This window comes from Gopherus flavomarginatus, chromosome 1 (assembly GCF_025201925.1).
Source record: "Gopherus flavomarginatus isolate rGopFla2 chromosome 1, rGopFla2.mat.asm, whole genome shotgun sequence".
NCBI classification, from domain to species: domain Eukaryota; kingdom Metazoa; phylum Chordata; order Testudines; family Testudinidae; genus Gopherus; species Gopherus flavomarginatus.
The window spans coordinates 221,487,577-221,513,963 of NC_066617.1; the positions used below are offsets into that span (position 1 = coordinate 221,487,577).

The window sequence follows — 26,387 nt, forward strand, 5'->3', positions numbered from 1 at the left end:
TTTGATGCCACAAGTGGATGATATTTGGAAGAGGTATATGAAGGGCAATATGCAAGATGATGGAGTCTCTAGTCATCAGGAGGAACTGGCTAGGGTGGATTTGTGCTCCTTTATGTAAATCAAGGATAGCTCCCTGTTGTATCAGTTAGTTCTTCACATAATGTTGGTCTATTGTGCCAAACATGCCTGTCCCCAAAAAGTTCTTTGTGTCAGTCCTTAATCATAGAATCACAGAATCATAGAATATTGGGGTTGGAAGGGACCTCAGGACGTCATCTAGTCCAACCCCCTGCTCAAAGCAGGACCAATCCCCAACCAAATCATCCAAGCCAGGGCTTTGTCAAGTCTGCCCTTAAAAACCTCTAAGGAAGGAGATTCCACCACCTCCATAGGTAACCCATTCCAGTATTTCAGCACCCTCCTAGTGAAAAAGTTTTTCCTAATATCCAACCTAAACCTCCCCCAGTGAAACTTGAGACCATTACTCCTTGTTCTGTCATCTGCTATCACTGAGAACAGTCTAGATCCATCCTTTTTGGAACCTCCTCTGCACTTCTCCTTGTTGAACCTCATCAGATTTCTTTTGGCCTAATCCTCTAATTTTTCTAGGTTTCTCTGTATCCTATCCCTACCCTCCAGCGTATCTACCACTCTTCCCAGTTTAGTGTCATCTGCAAACTTTCTTAGGGTGAAGTCCACACCATCCTCCAGATCATTAATGAAGATATTGAACAACAGCCCCAGGACTGACCCTCGGGGCACTTCGCTTGATACTGGCTGCCAACTAGACATGGAGCTATTGATCACTACCCGTTGAGCCCGATGATCTAGCCAGCTTTCCATCCACCTTGTAGTCCATTCATCCAGCCCATACTTCTTTAACTTGCTGGCAAGAATACTGTGGGAGATCATATCAAAAGCTTTGCTAAAGTCAAGGAATAACACGTCCACTGCTTTCCCCTCATCCATAGAGCCAGTTATCTTGTCATAGAAGGCAATTAGGTTAGTCAGGCGTGACTTGCCCTGGGTGAATCCATGCTGACTGTTCCTGATCACTTTCCTTTCCTCTAAGTGCTTCAGAATTGATTCCTTGAGGACCTGCTCCATGATTTTTCCAGGGACTGAGGTGAGGCTGACTGGCCTATAGTTAATCAGATGCATTAACCAAAACTGCTTTTGGTTTCAGTTGTGACTTATACACCTCTACCTCGATATAACGCTGTCCTTGGGAGCCAAAAAAATCTTACCACATTATAGGTGAAGCCATGTTATATTGAACTTGCTTTGATCCACCGGAGTGCGCAACCCCGCCCCCATGGAGCACTGCTTTACTCTGTTATATCCAAATTCGTGTTATATCGGATGGCATTATATTGAGGTAGCGGTGTACTTGTAATAAAATTGATAAAGTGCAGGCATTGGGTGAACTTTTGGAGCTATATATTCATCAATATACTGTAAGAAGTTCTCCGCTCACATAACTATTCAAGTATTTAAATGTCTCTACCTTTGTCTCCAACCCAGATTAGCAGATAACAGCATTTTTCCTCCTCAGCTCTGGATTTTAGGTGATCTTTAAAAGGAGCTCTGAATGCTATTCAAATGTCTTACCCCAGAAGGTTCATGATTGCCCAGTGGATGTGTGGCTGAATTCCAGCACATTACACAATATTGGCCAGTTGTCCTTTCCCCTGGCTATGCTGAAAGGACAGGAGGGTTAAGGTGGGCGATAAGAATGGGGCGTTGGCTCCCTGCCTTACCAATCATAGGAGTCTCCAACCACTCCCTGTTTATCTTTAATTAACATCTCTTTTAAAGTCCTTTTCCAAGCCATTTATCTGGTCACTGTATATCTTTCTTGTGCAGTACTTGCACTGGATATCGGCCCTACACTTAAATAATGAATTGCGACCTATGGCCTACCAGCCATCATGCCATGCATGAACGGAGCCCTTCCTGAACCTGCTGTGAGGAAGGCGAAACCCCCCTTTCAACTGCACCCAAGCCAATGTGGTGGTAAGGGAAAATTTCCTTCCCAGCCCCTCTAATAAAGGGGCGGCTAGTGTAATGCCCACAACAGGTGTTGACAAAACCTGGTATTTTACCACTTAAAAGGGAGGGAGGGTGGTCTTGCCTCAGCCTTAGTCTGTGTAAAAAGAAAGGCTCCCGGCACTGTGCTGCTGCTTTTCAAACCCTGCAGTCCCATGGGATGAGTCAGTGACCACTCTGCTCTCTTTGCAGTAGTTTTCATCTCCTCCCAGCCAAAAGCACTGTTCCCTTCAGTCGGCCAGACCAGCCAAATCCTGCACTGCTTAAAGGTGCAGGGCGGTCATTCTTGGGCTGCTTCTGATACCAGATGATGTTTTTATTTGCTTGCATGTATATAACCTACATGAAGCAGCATAAAAATTATTCCAGTCAGATGGACTCAGGTAGTGAACACATTTCACTAGTGATATTCACAGCTTCTAAAAACAGCGAAATCATAACTAATTAAATATTTTTTCATCAGGGTGTCACTACCTATACATTCAATTAAACAGAACTTATGAAGTAAAATCAAAGTTTTATACAATGTAAGGAAAGTTGAGAGTTGCAACAATCTTAACTATAGCCATAATAATACTGTATCTTCTCAAGCTTCCACTTCTTTAATTATTGCTTATAGCAGCTGATTCTGCTGGTTTTCCATAAACTCTGTTCCATCTTCCATAAATCAATTACACGCAAATAAAAGGAGCCTAAGCATATTCATTTCACTTACTATGTTTGCTTTAATAGAATGTCAACAAGTTTTTTCAGTCTCATAGAACTCCATGACACTTTATCATATAAAGCCAATGGAAGATTTTATTAGCTATGGCTGCTGTTTCCACTTACATTGGCAGATGTATGCACATTTTCTTTAAATACTTCTTTGCCTTTGGGTTTGTTCATCTTGTCCTTTAGCATCTGGCAGGTAAAAAGTGGTGCAGATTCTCATTGAAACAAACCAGAAAGAGAGGTCTGTATAAGCTCCTGCCAAACAAAGTTGGCCCATTGAAAGATATTACCTCACCATCTTGTCCCTCAAACAAACCTGTAGTCAGTGTTTCTGTAAATAATTACTGCCTTCTTCATTCAGCTTTTTTGTTTGTTTTTTGTCTGATATCAGCCCCGAACATATGCATGGAGGTGTTGTGCTTTATCTTAGACAAAACTTCTGACATTGTATTGCCGAGCAGCTCCAAACACCTGCTGATTTCCTGCACTGGGTAGAAGATGAGAGCTTCCACACACTCCTTTGTATTTGAATGTGACGCCATATAAAACTTTCTCAAACAAGGTATCTGTGTCTGAAATGGAGCTTCTGCTCATTTGACCATGGAATCTTGCTTAAGTTCCAACTCCCACTAGACGGAAATGACAGAAAATTATCTCCTGTTAGGAGAAAAGGGTGTGGCATTACCACAAGCACTCAGGCTGCTCCCTTCTTTCACATAACAGCTTTCTAGCAGTGTGTTCTATTTTATGCATATACCAGTACTGAGTGCTAATTTTCCTCTCTCCCATAAGAGCAAGCCTGACGTGGCCTCTTGGCTACACAGTTATTGGTCCAAGGATCTACACCACTCCTTACTTGGTATCATTTAAAGGGCAAGGTGAATTATCCAAACCCACAGTATGCTCAGATACAACTTATTTTATTGAATAATGTCCATTTGTATTGTTCTAAACGTGAAGAATGGTAAGAGTTTAAATATTCTGGACCGGTGCTTCAATCTTTTTTTTCTTAAACAATACTGTACTTTCAATTAAAATTCTATACTATAATATGCAACATATAAAACTCAAAAGATAGTCATAGAATCTGCCATGAACATATTTTGTTAGCCAAAAATGATAAGACCTAGTTAAATATACAAATATACAATTTATTTCAGAACCTTACAGGTAATGCCTAACCAGTATATAAAGAATGAGTAGCTTGATTTCCAAAACCAAATACAAACGGTAGCATTCCCTGCTCCTCCCACCAAAAAAGTAAAAGGAGGAAGTGAAATGGAAGTGGACAACTTCTGTAACAACAGTGTTTCGGTATTTCTAATTATCTGATAAGGACACGGTTAATATTTTCTGAAATCCACAAAAGCATCAGTCATACTCCTATAAATTGCATAACAAAATGTAGTTTTCTAGTGCCTTCAATAGCATATGCGCAGCATAGCTATCTCATAATGAACTGTCTTATAGGCCTCAAAATGCTTCTTACACTAGTCTTGCAGCTCCACATTCAAATATTACAATATACATCTGACTTATACATCTTTCATTCAGTGCAAAATCATGTTTATATACATGGATTTCTCAATGTCCTTTTTACAAATTTTGTCAATGCTGCTATATTTCCTTTTAGAGTGGCCTGGATGTGGAGGAAAGGACAGTAAACTAGCCACTAGCCATGAGGGCTGTGAATTGCAGGGACATGAATAATCCTAAATAGCTCACAATTCAGGTACATTAAAATATTTCACTTTTTGTATTTGAGGCTTTTTTATTTCTTCAGCCCTTCCAAAGGAGTCATTTTATGAAGCTGAAACACTACACTGTATAATTCAGGGTACTTTCATCATCCAGGAATCAAACTATCATTTTTTATTACACTGACCTTATAAGTGGCTTATTGGCACACAAAAATATTGCTCGAGGAGAAACACCACAAATACTTGGATCTAGAGATGAGCCAAAACTAAAAGCTCAAGTCTGAACCAATTCCAAGAGGTGGAGAAACCCTGAGGATCCAAACCTGTCCCTTATAGTTTTGGTTCTGGATTGGACCCACAATAGGAAGGGGCCTATTTTTATTCTCAAGTGGTTAAAATTCTCAGAATAATATTATCATTATCCATTGTTTACATTACAGTATTGTCTAAAGATTGGAATCATGATAAAAGTCCCATTGCACTGGATACTACATAAACACAAGCCTGGACACCTTACCATCTCTCAGCTGATTTCATGAGATGTTATCTGTGTTGGACAGAACTCTAGTGAGAATAAATCTGAACGTGAAACATAGCTCATATTCAGCTTCTGAATCAAAATATCAGCCTGTTTATCTAACTTCTCCTTTAATATCACACACAAGTAGAAAACACATACATCCTTACTAGACAGAGCTCATTTAGCCTCCAATATACATGTGTATAACTTCTCTTTCAAACTGAATTCTTTTCTGCAATAATTTACTTACTAAAAACTACTTCCTTCTACTTGTGAAATTCTCTTAGACTATATAAGCCTCGATTCATCATTTCTGTATTGACTCAATACTGCTTTTTCAATCAAGGTAATGCAAGTTTCCTGTCCACTGGTAATGTGACTCACTCCGTTTAGTAGGGGAACAGAGGAAACTGGCATAGTTTGAAAAAAAAAATCTTTGAATGGCTATCCAAACAGTTAGAAATTAAAAAGAGTCCTTTATTTGGTTCATTTACAAGGTATATTTATGTATTTATTATTTTTGCAATACAAGGTGATTTTTTTTCAAAACAAATATATAAAACACAAACAAACAAAAAACCACTTTGACACAAATGAACAGCATGGACAGTAGCCAACATAAACATAAGTTTAAATAAAATATATTTTTTTTCCTGAAATTGTATTTTAAGTAACCCAGGAGTCTGTCAGTTTAAATTTACAGATAGCACTTTCCCTCAAGCTACATACACCACACTGTAAAGTAAGGGAAATATGTTTCAGTCATTTATGGTTTCCATTCTCCCCTCAATAGATATATGTCTTTCTGAGCAGAACTAATAAATCACTGTCCTGTCTACTTTGTGTGCACATCAAAGATCCTATGACATTACTGGAGGTGCTCAGATACCACAGTGATGAGGGCAGTATAAGAACCTGTATAGAGCAGAATGCAATAGAATTTGGTATGAGAGAGATGATCTGTGGTCTACAATATTAAATAAAAGGAATATGTTGGGTTAAAGAACATGTATAAAAGCATTTTAAAATTACATTGGTATCTCCCATGGCAGCATAATTTCTCCAGCTACCTTCCTCCCTCAATCTTTTGAACCCATCTTCATCAGCATAATTGAACCAGGTGGGCCTGATTCATATCATAGGATGTGCACATATATTTTATATGCACGTGACAGCAGGAGAGAGAGAGAATGAGAAATCATTCTTGTGTCATACAGTGCAACTAGCCTTACTCATGTTTTCCAAACCTTTCTCTGTCTTAATGCTGATTACCACTTTTTACTTCCAAGATAATTGTCAGCCCTGAAATATCATCAAAATAGATAACAAGACATTTAGAACAACCACAGTCTGGCAGCAATGGTTTTGTTTTGCTTCTTCCTGCAGATATCAGAAAGGGCAGTACCCCGCAAAACCCAATTTGTTGGTAAAAATCGGGCTTCAAAATGCTTTGGCAGCCCATATGGTAATAAGCCTATTTCTATGCAAATAATCTTATTGCTATTCATTTTTGCCCTTTCTCATGAACCACTTTTTGAATTCTGAAAGATCGTTCAGGAATTCTGAAAAAAAAGAAGTATTTTGCAAAAACAAAACAAAAAAACAGCCATCTTCCCCTCGCCCCTGAGCATCAGAAATGCCAACCAGGGTGTGGCTTTGAGGGGGCAGGGGCACTGGAAACATCTCAGTAGGGAGCAACTGACACCTTATTCTACACATACTCCCTGCTTTCTCTTCTTCCTCCTTCCCCTTTGCTTTCATTGTATTGGGGCAGTTCCTTCTCTCTTCCCAGTCATCCCCACCCACTTTTCTTCCTTGCGCTGCAGGGCATGGAGGGGGAAGCAATCATATGCTGCATCTGGCCTCAGAGTCTGAGAACTGATCTATCCATTGCTGCTCCCATTGGGTGACGGGGCGTGGTGCTGGGGCCAGGAGATTGGCTCTGATCTGGAGGTGCTAGAGGGGGGTGGGTGTTACTACTTTTTTCAGCCAGGTAGCCGGTATGAGCTCCAAACCTTTATCTACTTGATGGATCTCTGATGGCAGGGATTCAGAGTTTTTTCCCCACATGGTAAAATTGGCAAACTGCTGTGTGGTTTTTTTCATCTTCCACACAGTATCCAGCTGGTCCAGTTTGGGGTGTTTAAATTACAGTTGTCATAACTTTGGCAGGTTACAATCTGGTTTGTGGGTTAGAAAGGATCTGATGTGAGGTCCTGTAACTCAGTCCATTGCTTGGGCATTGATCCTGAGCATAGCAATACATGATGAGAAGGTTTTCGCTATGTCTTGTGAAGCTTGCGGCTTACCTCTTCTAGTCTTTGACTTCTAAAAAGGGTCCCTGAGCAGGCTGTAGAGTGTAGAAGGGGCCTGTCCTTAACAACACTCAATTTTATAATCCACCTGGGCCATTAGAGCCAGTTGAAATCTACCTTGGAACAGCCCTAGCAGATAATTTGGGTTGGTTATCCCAGTAACATAGTACTTTTAAAAAAAGTTGAAGCCTTTACCTTTATCCACATATAGTTTCTGTTTTATTGTTTCTGTTGTCAACATTGATGAACCACAACTCACTACTCAAGGTTACTTTGCCTTTAATCCCATCTACATTCCATCCTATTGTCAATATCCTTGTTACAAGAAAGCACTTTAAAAAAAACAAAAAAGCTGCTAGAGATGATGTAGCCACATACGCTATAGTGAATTCCAAAGCTGCCAATGACCAAAGGAAAACTTCACTTCTTTTATTGTAGATTATCCCTTTCTAACAAAATGCAGGAAGTATATGGTGTTATAAATATACTAGTGTTATAAATAAAGTACAATGCAGTTTTGCTGCCAAAACAAAATAGTTATAGAAAATGTTTTAAATAACTTAAATATCTTAATGAAACATGTCATGTGCCTGTCAACAGTTGTACCATAAGGTAGCAGAAATAATATTACAAATCTATTGTTTATCTTAGAGATCATTATATAATAATGAAACATTGCATCAGATGTTCCAGTACTCACAAAGACATAAAACCTGTGAACTACAAATGTGAAACTGAGACACTAGCATGCAGCAGGTCACACTCAATGAACTTCTACTGGTCTTCTATGGCTTGCACAAACCTATTCTAAGAAATATAGATATCTATCTGTGAAGTTGTTGACTTCCATTTATATGAAGGATTGTGTACATGTACTTTTTTCCAGTGTCTGTGCAGAAATACCATGAACTTATTTAACAAGAGGGGGAGGGGGAATGAGAAGAGAGATATTTTGAAGATGATGAAATTGACAGACATTCATATACTTCAGCTCTCTTTTTTCCATCTTTTATAAAGGCTAAAGAATATGACGGAAATCCACTGATTTCTATCATTCCTCAATCTTGTTTTCATGAATTCATATCTCATATTTTAAAATTAATGCAGTTCTGGATCTGAATTAAGTACACCAAAGTGAGGGAAAAAACTATACAAAAGGAATGAAAAATGTCATTGCTGGTTCCAATTTCTTTCCCATATTCAAACAATTACCATATGTTATCAACTTCCCAACAGAAGAACAAAATAATATGGCAATATTATTTTCCTATGCTAAACCCTTACTAAGATAAGTGAAAAAAACATAGAAAATGATGATATAATTTTAATTCTTTCATTCTCACTTCTTTTCATATACACTTCCATTTTAAATATAAACTTTGGAGAAAAACTGTACTAGCATGAGTATATTTGTAGAAGAAGAAGAAAAAAGTAATACATAAATAAATAGGAAATTCTTAGAGAAAACATATTTTAAACTATTGACACATTTTAGTACGTTGGCTATGCTACTTATTTTAAATCTGTACCTACGTTTTGTACATTCGCATGTACCTATACAACCCTACATAAATGCTCAAAAATATTGTATATTGGTTGGAATATACTTTGGGAATACTGACAAAAGGACCATATGGTATTGTGCTCTTAGGCCTCAATTCAAGAAAGCATCTCTATTCAGGCCAATACTTTAGCACACATTTAATTGTTATCCCAAAGAAAGCTGGACTTAAACAAGTTGGAAATACTTAATGGACTGAGGACTTTATGTAGCTAATGTCACAGTTTCAGGGCAACTGCACCTGTACTGCCCCCGCCCCCCCAGCCAAGAATGCAAATGCTTTTCGGAGACTGTGGGGACTGTGGGATAGCTGGAGTCCTCAGTCCTCAGTCTCCCCTCCCTCCCTCCCTCCTTCCCTCCATGAGCGTCCATTTGATTCTTTGGCTTTCCATTACGCTTGTCATGCAGCACTGTGCTGAGTCCCTGCTGTGGCCTCTGTCTATCATAGCCTGGAGATTTTTTCAAATGCTTTGGCATTTCGTCTTCTGTAACGGAGCTCTGATAGAACAGATTTGTCTCCCCATATAGCGATCAGATCCAGTGTCTCCTGTACGGTCCATGCTGGAGCTCTTTTTGGATTTGGGACTGCATCGCCACCCGTGCTGATCAGAGCTCCACACTGGGCAAACAGGAAATGAAATTCAAAAGTTTTCCTGTCTACCTGGCCAGTGATCCGAGTTCAGATTGCTTTCCAGAGCGGTCACAATGGTGCACTGTGGGATACTGCCCAGAGGCCAATACCATTGAATTGTGGCCACACTAACCCTAATCCGACATGGCAATACTGATTTCAGTGCTACTCTCCTCGTCAGAGAGGAATACAGAAATTGGTTTTAAGAGCCCTTTATATCGATATAAAGGGCTTCTTTGTATGGACGGGTGCAGGGTTAATTCGGTTCAACGCTGCTAAATTCAATATAAACGCGTAGTGTAGACCAGGCCTAAAGCTAACTGTGAAGAGTTGCAAAGGGATCACTAAACCGAGTGACTGGACAACAAAAAGGAAGATGAATTTCAATGTTGATAAATACAAAGAAAAGCACACTGGAAAAAAATAATGCCAACTATACATACGAAATGATGGGATCTAAATTAGTTGTCACTCAAGAAAGAGATCTTGAAGTCATTGTGGCTAGTTCTCTGAAAACATCCACTCAATGTGCATCGGCAGTCAAAAAGCTAACAGAACATTAGAAACCATTAGGAAAGGGGTAGGTGATAAAACAGAAAATATCATAATGCCACAATTTAAATTCAGGGTGTGCCAATACTTGGAATACTGTGTGGAGTTATGGTCCCCCCATCTCAAAAATATATATATTAGAATTGGAAAAAATACAGAGAAAGGCAACAAACATGATTAGGGACATTGAACAGTTTCCATACGATGAGAGACTAAAAAGACTGGGACTGTTCAGCTTGAAAAAGAGATAACTAAGGGGGGATTTGATAGAGGTCTATAAAGTCATGAATGGTATGGACAAAGTGAATAAGGAAGTATTATTTACCCTTCACATAATACAATAACTAGGCATCACTCTCCGAAATTAATAGGCAGCAGGTTTAAAAACAAACATAGGGAAACATTTCTGCACACAACATACAGCCAGTTTGTGGAGGATAGCTAGATGCACAGATGCAACCCCTTGCTCCTGGTGTCCCTAAACCTCCAATTACCAGAAACAAGGGCCATTATATTGGTCTGACCCAGTATGGTGGTTCTTATCTAAAACTTATTCAAATCTCTTGAGTGCGATTAATTGGTTGCAAGTCCCAGCTGGTTGCAAATCTCATATGTCCTGCTACTGATAGGACAGGAAAATCACGTCGATAGCCCTTTTTCTGGTTGTGGTGTATGGTTTGTGTGTGTTTGGTTCCCCCTTCAAAAGCCTGCCCCCGGGACTGCTTCTGACACCAGACAGAACAGTGAAGTGCAAAGATGTGCAAAAGTAGCTCTTTAATCTGGTTGACCAAACAATTTTAAATATTAAAAGTTCAGTTTAATTCTGGTTGAGTTTGGGGTGCAAATCTGGATCGCTTCTCATTTTAGCCCAACTGTTTCACTAGTCCCAATTTCAACATTTAATAATACGAGATTTCAACAGCAATATTATTTTAAAGGATTTCATTTAAAAAAAATAACCCTGCACATGACAATAATTTTATCTTGACAATATGTGTCCTAAGCTTTCAGACCTTATGCACAGATGTGTTTGCATGCTGACAGAATCTAGTTCCACAAAAAGGCTCAAATACTGTGCTGTGCAGCTGTGCTACATGCACACAATCACCTGAATACTTTAAACACCTTATTTATTGTTTATTAAAATGCAATCCCACATTACTCCATTGGGAGTATTCTGTACTCTGTACAGTTCAATTATCTACAGTTTTCTAAGAAGGGGAGGAAAAATGATAAATGACACTATAGGACAGTGTTGCATTAGCATACTCAAATGAAACAAAAATTATAAAAATAAAGTCTTCTGATTCCATAGGAATAATTCAATACTTTAACATCAAATATCATTTAACTACATTTTAAAAGGTTGCTTAATAGGCACCATGGGTGTCTTAAGAATGGATTTATTTAATTTTTGAAATATCTTATTAAGTTTGTGGGTTATTAGCCCAGTACATCTTTAGTATTCTTCAATACCACTAGATAGCTACTGTATTTTAAATATACACTAGTTTCTTCCAGGTTGTGGAACAAATCTGACCTTACTGACTGACTTTATTGTTATACCAATAAAGCACAACAACATCTAATTAGAAATCTTATGTTTTAAAGTTTCAGTTTGAGTCTTGAACAGATATAAACTAACTCAGACAAATATGACTCTTCAATGGCATCCAGAAACAGCATTTCTCTAAATAGTTTGAAAGTAATGCTGAAAAACCTTTTGGGAACATATGTATTTGTGCCTCTCAGCTTTAATTTGACATAGAAAATGCAGCATATGCTTATGAACATAGCCATCATTTTGCCAACCATCAAGTTATGAATGAAAATAAAAATAACGGTAGCACAAATGAGGGTCTGTTTATCTAGAAATACACTTGCATGTCTGCTCTGTGGTAGTATTTCCAAAAAATCAATTTCCTCATTTTTGTGTCAAATAAAGAACTACAACTAAATCTGCTACTGACATTTTATTAGCACTTTGCAAATAATAAATCCCTTCAACTTTCATCCACATAATGTCAATACTATTGGTAGTGAATAAGACACTTTGTTTAAGAAAAGAGAGTTCACCCAATGAAATATCAATTATGTGGCTCCGCTGGACTTGAAAGTGTAACTGTTATAACTCAGATATATTTGTTCACTACATTGAGAGACATTTATTAACACTGTTTCAGGTTTGCAGGTCCCTTGACTGCAGTGGTACATTGCAGATAAGGATGGCACAAACTATTTTTTGGTTCTTCAAACTAACTGGAGTATTCTGGGTTCAAAAATGTCCTAATAAAATGAAGCTATCATAGGTTTTGTTCCATTTTAATACTAGTCACAAAACAACCTATACATCCAATCATTTAATGTCCTATCAGTGAGAGTGGATGCCCCGTGGCTATGTGAAAAGAAGTGGGGAGCAGGGATCAAAGACTCAGTAAGACCATCAATCAGGATTAGGGTGGCAATAGTGATGGCAATGGCACTTAAGTAGAAATCAAGACTTGGAATAGATTTAAACCTGGAGGACAGTGGGACCAGATAATCGAAGAAAAGGAGGCATTATAGATAAGGAAGAGAATACAATGTAGAATTAATAAGACTCTAAAAAGACTCAGCTTATAATAGGAATAGCAAATCATTAATTGCATCACAGAGGTAAAGAAACCAGAGGGCCATCATCACCAAAACCAAATCATCCTTCTTTGCAAATTTTCCAAAGGTGTTTTTAATACACGTTTTCTACATATAACCAGTAACATGCTGTCAACATGCTTTTAATTAAAGAAAGAAAAAGTAAAAATTATCTCTGTAAAATTAGGATGGAAAATGTTTACAGGGTAGTCAGATTTATATAGCCTAGAGGGACTCCCTCCCCCCAGCCTGATATTCCAAGTTACAGGAAACAGAGGTAAAACTCCTTCCAGCAAAATACACATTCACAAGTTAAGAAAACAAACATAAGACTAATCCACCTTTTCTAGCTAGTACTTACTATTTTGAACATGAGAGACTGTTTCAGAAAGATTGGTGAAAGACCTGGTTGCACATCTGGCCCCTCTTAGCCCCAAGAGTGAACAACGAACAAAACAAACAGCACAAACAAAGACTTCCCTCCTCCAAGATCTGAAAGTATCTTGTCCCCCCATTGATCTTCTGGTCAGGTGTCAGCCAGGTTTACTGAGCTTCTTAACCCTTTACAAGTAAAAGAGACATTAACCCTTAACCATCTGTTTATGACACATGCATCTCATTACATTTAGTCTTTTTTTTTTACAGTAAGGTACATAGATCCCTGCGTGTAGTTTTCTGCATATGAATCTGGGATGTACATGCTGCTACAGCCTATACAAGTACATTAACTGAACATTTATAGAGAACCTTTTTCATCAAATCTGTGCAGAATGTTCTGATTATTATTTCTCAAATGCACATAGGGTTTTAATTTAGCCCCTTGTTTTAGGCACATAGAAATGATTGCTCTATAAAGAAGATCACTAATTTCTAGCTACTCTTTAGCCAGGAATTTGTTATACCTAGAAGGATTTAGGGCATTACCAGAAGTGTTGGGATGATTTTATGAGCATCCTGCTTTCATAATAACTCTATTGTTTGCTTTAGATTTTATTACTCTTTTCTCAGAATAATAATTGTACACTAAATAGAATCTCTCTCTCAATATACTGTAGGGCTGAATTAAATGCATGATGACTGTGCATCAGGTTAATTAACAAAAGGAATAACCAGCAACCCTGATAATTATAGGATCAGCTGGTGCATCCGTCCAGGACTGAATGGTTAGTTCCTGCCATTAAATGTAGAAACTGAACATATTTATTCTGCTCTCCAGTTCCAAAAGCTGGGGCATGGGAGGGAAGGGGAGTAATCTACTCTTCAATGTTTATTTTTTGGTGCTTAATATCTACATGAAATAAAGAACCATCTCAATATAAATAAATGAAAGAGTTATATAATCAAGACTGATTATGAGCTAAAGTCACTGAAACAGGTGTTTTGCATTTCAGGAACTTAAACAAAACAAAACGAACAAGCAAAACCTAAATTCACAACATTTCAGGAAAAAAATGAACCATAGCTTTTCTGTCATTCAACTGAAATATAGATCAGTACAAACTGATTAAACTTGAACTTCCCTTCCTTCCCCACAAAAAATATCTCATAAATAGCTGTTTAAAAATCACCTAAATTACGTACGGTCCAAATCTGACCAACTGTAACACTAGGGAATATCACTGCATTGTAAACATTTTTTGTTTAAAATTTTATGTTTAAGACTAATCTATCACCAATTTAAAAAACAAAACAAAACAAAAAACTCAATACATCCCAGCAGTTTTTCTTGTGCTGAGAAGATAAAGTCTGTCAGACAGCCAAGAGAACAGATGTTAACCAACAAACCCTATCACTAGATCAGCAATGATATAGGCTGTGATGCTGATGTGATAACCAGAAGCAGAAAAAGCTTTTTGCTTATAGTCCATAACAAATCAGAAAAAAAAAGTTGTTTTTTATCAGATAGAAAAGAACAAACTGGTAGGGAAAGACATTTAAAATAGTTGTGAGCAAATTAAAGACCACTAAAGGACATCTTTATGTTTAAGGCGTTTCTCTGGCTTTTCTGTGTGAGCATGCTTAGACGACTGAGCCTAAAATCACATTGATTTAAATGGGACTCTGGGTTTGAGCCAACAGTGTGCTCAGGACTGGGACTCCCTGACTATTTCAAATACTTTAAAAAATTGCATGTACAGTGAATAAGTAAATGCATTAATTTAGGCTGAAAAACTCGTGATTCATTAGTTCACACATTTGCATCAGCTCAGTTCTTGGTCTCAATGAGATTAAATGGTGACCCAGAGTATGGTAATAAGAGCAGGTGCTGGTCAGTTATATATTCAAATACCTTTATCGATAAAAACAAATTATCAGCATTTGGTAACAGAGATGAACTATAGGTCAGGATTACAGATTTCACATCTGTCGGTGTTACTAAAGCCAGTGAATGGAAATCTGGCTCTACTGAAGTCAATAGCAAACCCCTCATGGAATTCAATGGGGCTAGGATTTCATCCAGCATCATTAGTCTTTCAATTAATGGAAATGTTCAGATCTGAGCCTAACAGTGTATAGATTTAAGGCTCAACCAAGCATATACTTATGCAAATGAGTGACTTGAGTCACATGAATGGGCCCTATGAAGTCAATGGGACTATGAATTTGAGTGAAATTACTTGTACGCATACAGTGTTTGCAGGATCTGGTCATTATATTGCATATGAAGCAAGGACTAAAATATGCCTGCAGTATACTAAGGTTAGTTTACATGTTTCCCAAGCTGAAGTTTTGGCTTTGTCTTGCAGTCAATTAGCAAATAGAAGTGTACAGGAATTTGAGCTGTAGGCCATTGTACTGTAGCTGAAAGAATAAATTCACAAAGATGGTGATTTTGCACATTTGAAAAAAAGCCATGGAGAATTTTTTTTTAATTTTTTGCTGAAATACACCATGAAATATTTTGCAGCATTGAAAGTCAAAGTGTACTTGGTTTGCTGTGATGTGCTTTTCTTGAGACAGATCTTAACCAGAGCCAAATCCCTTTGAGAGACGCCTGGGAAAAGCTGATAAAAACTGAGGACCACATACAGAAACCTTTACTCATATACCTTACACTATTGATTTCAATGGGACTACTCCTCAAGAATAAGGCACTATTTTATGTAACAGAAATTGAAAAAAGACTTTCTGATTAAGGCCCGGGCGATTAGCTCTGATATCATTTGCAAAGATACTAGTACTTTTTACTCTTAACTGAATGCAAAAAAACACATTGACATAATGCTAAAGATCACAAAAGGCCAGGCTAGAATTGCACATGTTAATGTTTAACAGAAAGGCTGATAGGGCTCGATTGTATATCCTGTATATTTTATGGTATATGTTTTACAGGAGAGACTTGATTTTGCAAAAGAATCCACTGCATAGCCCCTTATGCCCAGGTTGATTCCCTTTGACTTCAATGGGACTTCATGCTAACAAGACAGATCTGCACTTGCAGATACCTTTGTAAGATGGGCACAATGAGGTATAATTAAATTAAACATTTAAAGAATAAATCAGGATCAGAAAGTGTTTGTGACCCATGTTGTTTTCTTGGCCCAAGTTAACCATAATATCTAATTTTGGACTGCCACTAGGAATTAGAAACATGGATTTATTTTTTTAAATTCCAATTAATAAATAATTTGCTATTCAATCTGAAGATATAAATGTTCACAAAAACTCTAATATATGGCAGGTTTTCCTTTATAGATAAACCTATGACACAAAACCCAGCAAAACCAAATTTTTTGTTTAAGTGAATATTTCTCTTTGTGATATGCTATAAGAATCAAAAAATATCTAATTTATAGTTTTCACTTTAGATAACACTTTCTAAAACAGATGTCACTAGAAGAAGGAAATTGATTCAGATTTCTTGGACAGTAGCACATTTCCGATAGGAGATAGAGATCTTTTCACCAGCATTAAAGAAAAATCAAAGGGAAAGGAAAATAAATATGTTCTCTCAGGAAAGGTATTATCTGACATAAATTTACTTTATACTACTCCAAAGGGTACATAAAGTAAATTAACAATTATTCTCAGTAAGGAACAGGCACTAAGTAATTACTGAAGATGTGAGCCTTCTACCAATAAATTTTAAACAATGCAAAACTAGTGCTCTTAAACAGAGATTTTCTTGTATAACTTCACCACTAAGTACACTATGCATTTTAAAAGTACCTCTAGAGCAAATTCTCAGTCTGGTTTGAAAAAAATATATATTTGTATTTAAACTCCCAAATCAGAGATTGCACCACAGCCTTTGATCCCACTGCTGCTTTGAGATGGGCTTTAACTTCAGAGTAGCAGCACTGAGAGCACAGTTCACATTACTAGGTTGGGACTTTGACAGTGATTTCCCATCAGAAGCCTGCTTGGTGTGGGAGAGAAAGGAGGGCTGCACTGTACAGAAGAAAAGTAGAAGAACATAGGGCTCACTACCTGCTGTCTGCTGGGAAGATGTGGGTCTAGGCAGAAACACGGAGGTAAGGAAGCTGAGCCACCATTATGCCATAATTTAAAAAAAAAATTAAAAAAACACTCTTAGGAGGATTTATACCTGAGCTGCTCCATTTCCCACGTTACTAGTGTCAGCTCACAACACACAGGCCCCATTCATCCATCAAAACATTTGTGAAGATGTTCCACCTTCCACAAATCAAGGGAATGCACAAGTGGAACTACAATTATTCACCAGCTGGCAGGAAGGAAGGAGGAGCCTAGAGCAGTCAGATGTAAAATGACTGCCCTAAGGATGCAGCTGTTCCCCCTTCCTGGACATAAATAACCAGCTATTCAAAAGAGTATGTTGGCAAAAGGTCCTACACGATGCTGACCCGAGCAATTCAGTGATGACCAGACAACCACAGAGAGAACAGCTTCTAGGGACACAGCTGAATTCCCAACTTTCTGAGGGCCTGTGTGGAAGACATCATGAAGTCTCTAGGTTGGAGCCAGAGTGTGTTTGAAACAGTTACATATATTTTGTTTTCCCTTAATATTGTGTTTTGAACATTAAAAAAAAAAAGCAGCTGCTTCTTTCCCCTAACGCTTAACACCAGTGCATCACACATCCTGTATCACAGCTGATATGATATAAAAGTATGTTCTCTGTTGCATTGTGTCATACCAAAGTATTATGCTCAGTAATACGCAGTATTCCATGTGAAGTGGATGGTACAGGTAGAAGCAACAGGATAGCGGTGTTCTCTTCAAGGCTCTGCCACAGATTTCTGAGTGACATAAAGCAAGTCCCTTAAACCCCTCCATACCTCATATTAGTGAGGATAATAATACTTCCTTACCTCATGGAAACATAATGCTTATTTCACTAATGATCACATGATGCACAGAAACTATAGTGGTAAGTACCAGAGAAATATGTATAACTAACATAGAAAAGTGCTTTCGAAGTTATATAGGAAAAGAGGATTTAATTTCTTTTCACTATAAATATGAATTACAGCATATGTCCTTCATGTATGATCTACAGCATCTGTCCTTCATTTATGTGAATGTGTATACTTCTGTGATATCTAGTATGGAAGGTAAAGTTGACATAATAAGCATAATAATGGAAAGTGATCTTTTAAAGCTCTTACAAGTTAACTTCAACTGTACCTAATCTTACTTATTATGTTTCCAAGTCATCACACTTTATCTGCTCCATTTACATTTATGGCTAATATTTCTTTTACTAGGAGAGCAATGTACCTCTGTCTTAATACTGTCATTAATTACCAGTCAAGAAGCTTTCAAGAAAATCTAAATTTTTACTATGCTTTCAATATATTTAGATTTTGCAGTGTGTATACATACACAACCTTTTGTGGGCCCAGCGCCAAACATATTTGTGGGCCCCCATGGAGGCAATGGAGCATAGTGTTGGGAGGTCAGTACCCAGAGCAAGGGGCCAGCCAGGGGGAATGGGGAATGGCATGGCAGGGACAGCCCCACTCAACCCAGCCCAGTACGAGGCCACTATTTACAAACTGGCAGTTGCCAGACGCACGGTGGCCTGCCTGGCCCTGTGCTGCTAGTCTGCCCCTTCCCTCAGGGGCAGGCCCATGCTGCACCACACAGCCCCCTCTCCCAACACCCCCCAACTCCCTATGGTTAGAGCCCCGTCCCCTGGACTCCTCCACAAATGCACAGCACCCTGCACAACACCATCCTTGCCCTGTGCCCCCCTGCCCAAACCCCACCACAACTGCCCAGGACCCCCCACAGAACTCCCACTCTCTAGTGCCCCAACACACACATCTTCCCCACTTCCTCACAGCCCAGCACCCCCTGACTCCTAAGAGACCCTCTCCCCTACACCCTGTGTCATAAATATAAAGGGAAGGGTAACAACCTTTATGTACGCAGTAACATAAAATCCCTCCTGGCCAGAGGTACAGAATCACTTACCTGTAAGAGGTTAATCAGTTCAATTAATCTAGTTGGCACCTGACCAGAAGGACCAATGGGGAAAGAAGATACTTTCAAATCTGGGGCCAGGGGGAAGTTTTGTTTGTGCTCTCTTTGTTAGTTCGCTCTCAGGATAGAGAGAGACCAAGAAGGTAAACCAGCTCCTAAAAAGATACATCTAAAATTACAGAAATTATAAGTAAAGGCAAGAAAATGCATTAGATTATCTTTTGTTTTAGCTTGTGAATTTCTCCTATGCTAAGAGGTAGTTTATTCCTGTTTTTAGAAATGTGAAGCTAAGTCCAGATGGGAGTCCTCTGTGTTTTAAATCTGTTTATCACCCTGTAAAGTTACCTTTCATCCTGATTTTTCAGGTGTGGTTCTTTTACTTTTTTCTTTATAATAAAGTTCTTCTTTTAAGAACCTGGTTGATTTTTAGTGTCCTAAAAACCAAAGGGTTTGGGCTGTGCTCACTTTGTTAACCTATTGGTTAGTATATTATTCTCAAGCCTCCCCTGGAATGGAGGTGAAAGGGTTTGGGGGGATATTTTGGGGAAACAGTGACTCCAAGTGATCCATTTCCTGAATCTTTGTCTAAATCACTTGGTGATGGCACTAATACCATCCAAGGACAGGGAAAGTATTTGAGCCTTGGGAAAGCTTTTATCCTAAGCTGGTACTTATAAGCTTAGAAGGTCTTTCATGCTGGTCCCCACATCTGTACCCCAGAGTTCAGAGTGAGGAGGGAACCCTGATACCCTGCCTCCTGGCCACATTCACTGGCCCTGCTGGCAGGCGACTGTCTTCCAGGCTAAGATGGTAGTGCAGTCAGGGCTGGTCCCACAGTGGGGAATTGCTCCAGCCCCTTGGGAGTGGTGTGATCAGCCAGGCCAGGGCCTGCCCCAGCCGGGCTCCCTGAGGACCCACTTGTCTGGAAAGGTCCAGCCAAGCCCCACCCCCCACCAGCTGAGACTTGAGACTGGCCAGGCTTCTGCACCAGTTCCAGGCAGCTCAGTTCCAGGGAGACAGGCAGGGCCCTGCAGGTGGTGGGAAACAGAGACTGCCTGGAGCCAGAGGTGCACTGGGGTCTGGCCAGGGGGCAGAGAGAAGCAGGGTGGTGGGGACAGGGATGGAGTGGAGCCCTCAGCCAGCTGGTGGGCAGACTGCGAGGAGAAAGTGGTGGGCAGGGGAGCCAGCAGGATCTTGGGGCTTAGTGCAAGCGGAGCAGGCTGGGGCCCCTTCAGAGCATGGGCCTGGCTCCATGGTGCTACTGGCACCGGACACACAGAGTGCCTTGATATCATATTTCCTCAACCAGTCTTACTACTGTAGTATCTAAGGCCCAGATCCTCCAAGGTATTTAGGTGCCTTATGCACCTAAATACCTTGGAGGATCTGGGCCTTTATGCCTCACAATTTTTAATGTATTTATTTTCCTAACACTCTTGTAAGGTAGGGAAATGATAATATTCCCATTTTACAGATGGTAAATGAGGTGCAGGGAGGCTAAGTGATTTTCCCAATGTGACAGAGGAAGTCTGTGGCAGAGCAGGAATTAGGTCCTCCAAGTTCTAAGTTAGTGCCCTAACCACTGGATCATCTTTCCGACCCCATTCAGCCAGCAAAAGTTCATCATCCTCTGGAGGTCTAAACAACTTTGTTGTTTCATTATAGAACATAATAGTGTACAGAATACTGAATTTAGATACAGGAAAGATCAGTTACAGCATATACATTTCATTTTAAAATGTTGTTCTTATTAAGTAACTTCATCTGCATAAAACTAGATTTCCAATTGCCCTATAATGTGAAAGATGGCTTTCAGTGCAAATTGTTCACAGTTGACCTATTCATTCTAAAGAGATGCTAGCTGCCAAAGCCTTTTTTTTACCCTGTCGTTCTGATCTGGGCTGTGGACAGCCAAAATGGAATGAAAATTTTATGTAAATAAATTTGGCCAAAACTTCCTGCAATTATGTTTCTCCACCCACTGCCTGATTCACCTGGCTGTTAGATGAGAAAAAAACAAAGCATTGTGTGTGCGTGTGTTTTGTTTTAATTCACTTCTGCATTTGATTTAACATAGCCACCCTGTCGCCAGCCAGATGACCATCCCTTTTTTGTAGCATTCACTATTTGACTTGATAATAGGAGAAGGTATTAATATAAAGGCCTAAGTCTTTATCCTCAGTTTCAATGGAATTATAATGATTTATTCCAGTTGAGCATCTGGCTCATGGATTTCACATAGCACATTCTGCACTGGATGGAAATACAATACACCCCAGGAGAGTTCTTCCCACCACAGAGGGAAGCAGGAAGCCTAAAAGACAATATTTATTAAACATGAATCCATACAAACACACAAACACCAGAAAATAACCACACATTGTCTGCATCAGAATATGGAAAAACAGGCAGAGGAATAGTTATAGAGTATGGAGAGTCACTAGTTTCCAGCTAGATGTGCTAACCTTACATAATAAGCCTGGTTTTGAAAATACAAACTATAAAACTAAAGCAATCTGCATGAGTTAAGGATATCTGGAACGTTTGGGACATGTTAGGCAAAGCATCTGGTAAACATGGGGTGGGAGGGGGTTGTCTCATAAGCTCTACTCTCATTGCGTTCACTTTCTGAACACCTCCAAAATTTTGGATTTGGCTACTTGTTAAATCACAAATGGCTTGGAATAGAAACTTTGTCTGTGTTAGAACTGGTTCTTCTGGCTAGTTTCTGGGGGTGGTAGATTTGTTAATGGAATTAGCTGTCAGCAGTGGTTTCCATATACATACCAAACTTCAGGAGTTTATAAATGATGCAGGGTGATAAAGGGGGGAAGAATAGGAAGGAAGAAAGGACTCGCAAGGAGGAAGAGTGAGAGATTAAAAGAGACATATCAGTGAAGAAAAGGGACCCATCTATCAGTCTAGAAGTCGGTCCACACATATATTCACTTGATATGCCCTACCTCTATATAACTCTCTTCCCCTAGGGTGGGGGAGTGCTTTTAGCTAGTTCATTTATAGCTAATTTAGTAAAAGGTGTCAACTTTATGTTTTTAATCAGGATGGGACATTTATTCTCTGACTCCTGAATTACAGTCTAAACTTTTTTTAAACCCAACAGAAATAATCTCACATAAATTGCAATGTATGTCACTTGGAAAATAAACTCTTTTTCATCAGAACATAAACAGAACATAAGACATATTTAATGTCAGCATGTCTTCCTATCAAACACAGATCACAAGTCAAGTAATAATATAACATGGTTCCTGACCAGACCCTATGGCATGTAGAAAAAGAAGAAAACTGATGATAATACCAGTGAATCTATTTCTTTAGCTTAGTCACATAAAATATAAAGACAACATTTAAAACTGCGGTGATTCCAAAACAAATAAACTTGTTAAGATGCTCTGCAAAAAATTGGTTCTTACATCTTCCATGATTGTCAGATACAAAAATCATGCAGTTCTCTTCTCTTGATCTCATTCATTTTTAAACACTTCAAAAGTAACCCAAGTCTCTTCTTGAGCGGTCACACTTCCAAGTCTCTTCTTGAGCGGTCACACTTTAATTTAACATTAAGTATAGAGCTTTTCCCTAGCAACTACATAACTGACTAATGAATACTCTTTATCACAAATTATGTGAGTGCATGTCTTCATACTGCTTTTATTTTTTTTCCTTTTGTGCTAGCTGTAGTTTTAGTCTGCTTCAAACAACACTGCACACAAAATTTGCCAGTATGATATATTTTTGATGTGGAAGCACCATTCCAAAGTGATGGAGAGAATATCGGAGGATTGAAAGATTATGTACTACTCAAGTGCATACATCATACATTGAGAAGATAATTGGCAGCCTTGGAGTAAATTAACTACAGCACTACTCTATCTTTGCTTTCCTTCATTAGAGTCAAACAGTATATTGATATTTACTGTTAGCATAATCACTAGAGAGTAATTGCCTGCTTCTAGTCACCAAATAAATCAATTTCATATACAAGAAAAAATATGAAGAGAAACTGGATATTGTGCTTAAAGAAAACATGATTGATTGTCTGAATTTCTCTCAAATCAACACATGGTATGATTTCCAGATATATAACTGACTAATCTAATAAGTGGAAATTACAAATCATGAGGTTTACGTTTAGCTTCTCATATATTGTGTGGAAGCAAGATGGACAATACTGAGATTCATTAGCACATAAGAAAACAAATTTCCCATAAACTCAGAAATGTTTCCACAATTTCTGATCAAGGCATATAATAAACATAGTAATTAACTGCCAGATGTGATATACATTTATATATTGGACTTATCCTGACATGGATATTCCTGCTCTAAGATTTTTTTTTATATGTTTTGTTTCCTACTCCAAACACATTGCCACTAGCTTCTTTTTTTTTGGTGTTGCTGAGACAACTAAGAATCTATTTCACCTTCAATCCACAGGGAAAACCTAAACTTCGCTCACTATTAGAGAATGCTGCATTGGAAATGACATGCAATGCACTGCAATCTGAAGACCCAAGATATAGCACCTATATCACCTCCCAATATTACCAGATAATTATTGAAATCAATTCAATATAATTTTTCCTTGGATAGCACTGTGCCATATTCTTTCTAAATTAGGGCAGGCCCTAGTGATACTGAGGTTTGGAGAGGAGGGAACGGTTGAACTAACCCTTATGCAGTGAGGATGTTTTATGTAATAGAGTACATTGCTATTACAATGTGTGTGGGATCAAACCATGATGTAACTTGTGTAGGAACACTGAAGGTTTTAATGTAAATGTAATGTAAATTACATTAAAAGCATCTTTTCTCCTGTCACCAATGTTATGTTTCAGAAGTTATAGCCATTATAGTTTTTTTGTTTTGTTTTGTTCTGTTTTTTTAATTAGAACTAGAGCTAGATGAATATGGAAAACATGGAGTGAAATTCTGGCCTTAATGAAATCAGTGTGAATTTGCCATTGACTTCAGTGGGATCAGGATTTCACCGTTGGTATTCACAGATGTGCACAATATGTTTGTCTCCTGGGTGGTTGCGCAGGTGAGCCTGATGGAGAAGAGTCATGGTTGTATTCCTGTGGAAGGTCCTTTTGGAATGATGCCACTCTGACATAGCAACATCAGTTCTAGAAGCGTTGCATTCAAAAGGCAGCATTCCACAAACAAATATAGTGGGCTCCATCATGTTATTTTCTGCCATAAATAGTGTAGATTCCAAGCTACATATTCTACCAAAACACTGAACACCCTCCCCCATTTCCCATTTCCCATTCAGAAACCTGAGCTGCCCACAGGTCTCTTAAACAGGCCCAAACCTAGACCTCGTTCAGAACGCTGTGCACACCAATTAGAACTTTGTAAGATTGCTTGGTCACATCACCTAGTCAAGGATAAATAACAATCATCAAAACTTTTGTCTCTGGCTAAGTAGTTGCAATGCATATCACAAGTGACTTAAAACAAAAAAAAGGAAATGTCTTTCTTTACAATATCAGAAAAAGATATTAGGAGCCTATAATTACCTGTAACTGTTAATTCTGTAGTTCTTCTGACAACAAAGATTCCATATTTTAACTCACAAGTGTAATTTCCAATGTCATCTTCTCTAACTTCCCGGATGATGAGTGTGTCCTTTTTGAACACAATACTTGGTCTCCATGTTTTTGCCTTGCATTCCTGTTCAAAGACAATATAATACACCCATGATTGGAGTCCTTGTATTTAAATATGTTGATTATTGACAACATTTCCCAAGTCAAAAAGCCTAGGAAATGGATTAGATAATTACTTATGATAGCTCACATACACTAAGCCACCCAAATATTCTACTTCATTGAGTCCCAGGAGAGCTGTCTGGATGCCAGAAAGGCAGGGGATTTATTCCCTTAATGATGATCTAAAGTAATATTGTTAAAGAGTTCCTATTCTTCCTATCTAATTAATATTGTCTTTGGGACTATTACATATACAGAAAACTTCATTATGTTAATGACAGCTAGAGGACATGGGAAGTCATTGTAAAACAATAATTAATCAAAAAGGAGGGAAGCAGGAGCAAATGAGAAAACAAGGAGGAAGCAAGTCGCATCTCCATACCTAAAATCATCTTAGAATTTGCTTTGAAAGGTTTTACTTATCAATGATCTTACTATTGACTCATGAAATAACGCAACATCTAATTTGTACTATTTAAATATACAAAATAATGTGTCCCAATTTTAATTGCTACTGATAAAATTGTATATGTTTCGTTCTTGCTGAAATACATGCTTATTTTTTTGTTTAATAAGTGGATCCATCCGCTAGGTTGAAATTTGTTATGGTCTAAGAGTGTGTGATGTGTTGGCAATTTTTACTGGTTCCCCTCTTATTATTTTCTCTCTCTCTCTCTCACTTTCTTTTTTTAATTGTCTTATTAGATTGCAGATAATGAAAATAAAATACGATATAGCTGTATGCTTTTGGATATTTTAAAGGTTTTTCCAAACTTCTTCATCTTTCTAAGAAATAAGTTACAGGCCAATGGACTAATGTCCTTGAGACTTTTGATGTAACAGTACAAAATAACCTGCTCATTTTGCCCAGCATAGCAGCTTGCTGTGCATATAGCATATAGGCTAGTTTTACAAATGTCATTCGGACTATTTGTTAGAATATGTCCATGCACATGATAACCCACAATTGTCTTTTATGAATCTTTGAAACCTAGCAAGGGGAAAACATTTTTGACATTTTAAATCTTTAGATAAATATTCTATTACATATTTTAAATCTTAGATAGCATATTTCAAATGAAGCTACTAGTTGGGATACATAATTATTACCCTGCATTTTCAGAGGCAGTGGCTCAGCCAGAATCCTTCTAGATCATAATTCTTTATAATCACTGGACAATACAATGTTATGTACCCTATTTTCAAGTACTCATAGTGAAGCTAGGTACATCTGTGTGTTTTTATAATTAGAAAGCATAGTAAAAAAGTTTCAACTGGAAAAATATTCCTGTGTACACAAACTTATTTCAGATTTACCTATGAGATAAGAACTATTTTGGTTTATCCAGTAACTAGGATACATTAAAGAATAGATCCTACAAGGTGCAAAGTGCCTTCCACAACATGTTGAGCACCCTCAGTTCCAACTGCAGTCAATGGGAGCTGCATTTAACAAGTACTTCGCAGAACCCGGGCCTAAATACTCTCCAGAAAAGCAAATTAATGCACAATGTTGAAATAAAGTTATCAATAAACCATAGAGAAATATGGAAACTTTAAGTGAA

General features: G+C 38.2%; 1 protein-coding gene across 3 annotated transcripts in view; it reads right to left on the reverse strand.

Moving 5' to 3' along the window:
• IL1RAPL1 (interleukin 1 receptor accessory protein like 1) overlaps positions 1-26,387 on the reverse strand; it is a 1,154,051-nt gene that overhangs the window by 409,741 nt on the left and 717,923 nt on the right. For all 3 annotated transcript variants that reach the window (XM_050936563.1, XM_050936564.1, XM_050936562.1), the window contains exon 5: positions 24,631-24,784. In XM_050936563.1, coding sequence (XP_050792520.1) covers positions 24,631-24,784 — 154 coding nt within the window. The remainder of the gene's footprint in view (positions 1-24,630; positions 24,785-26,387) is intronic.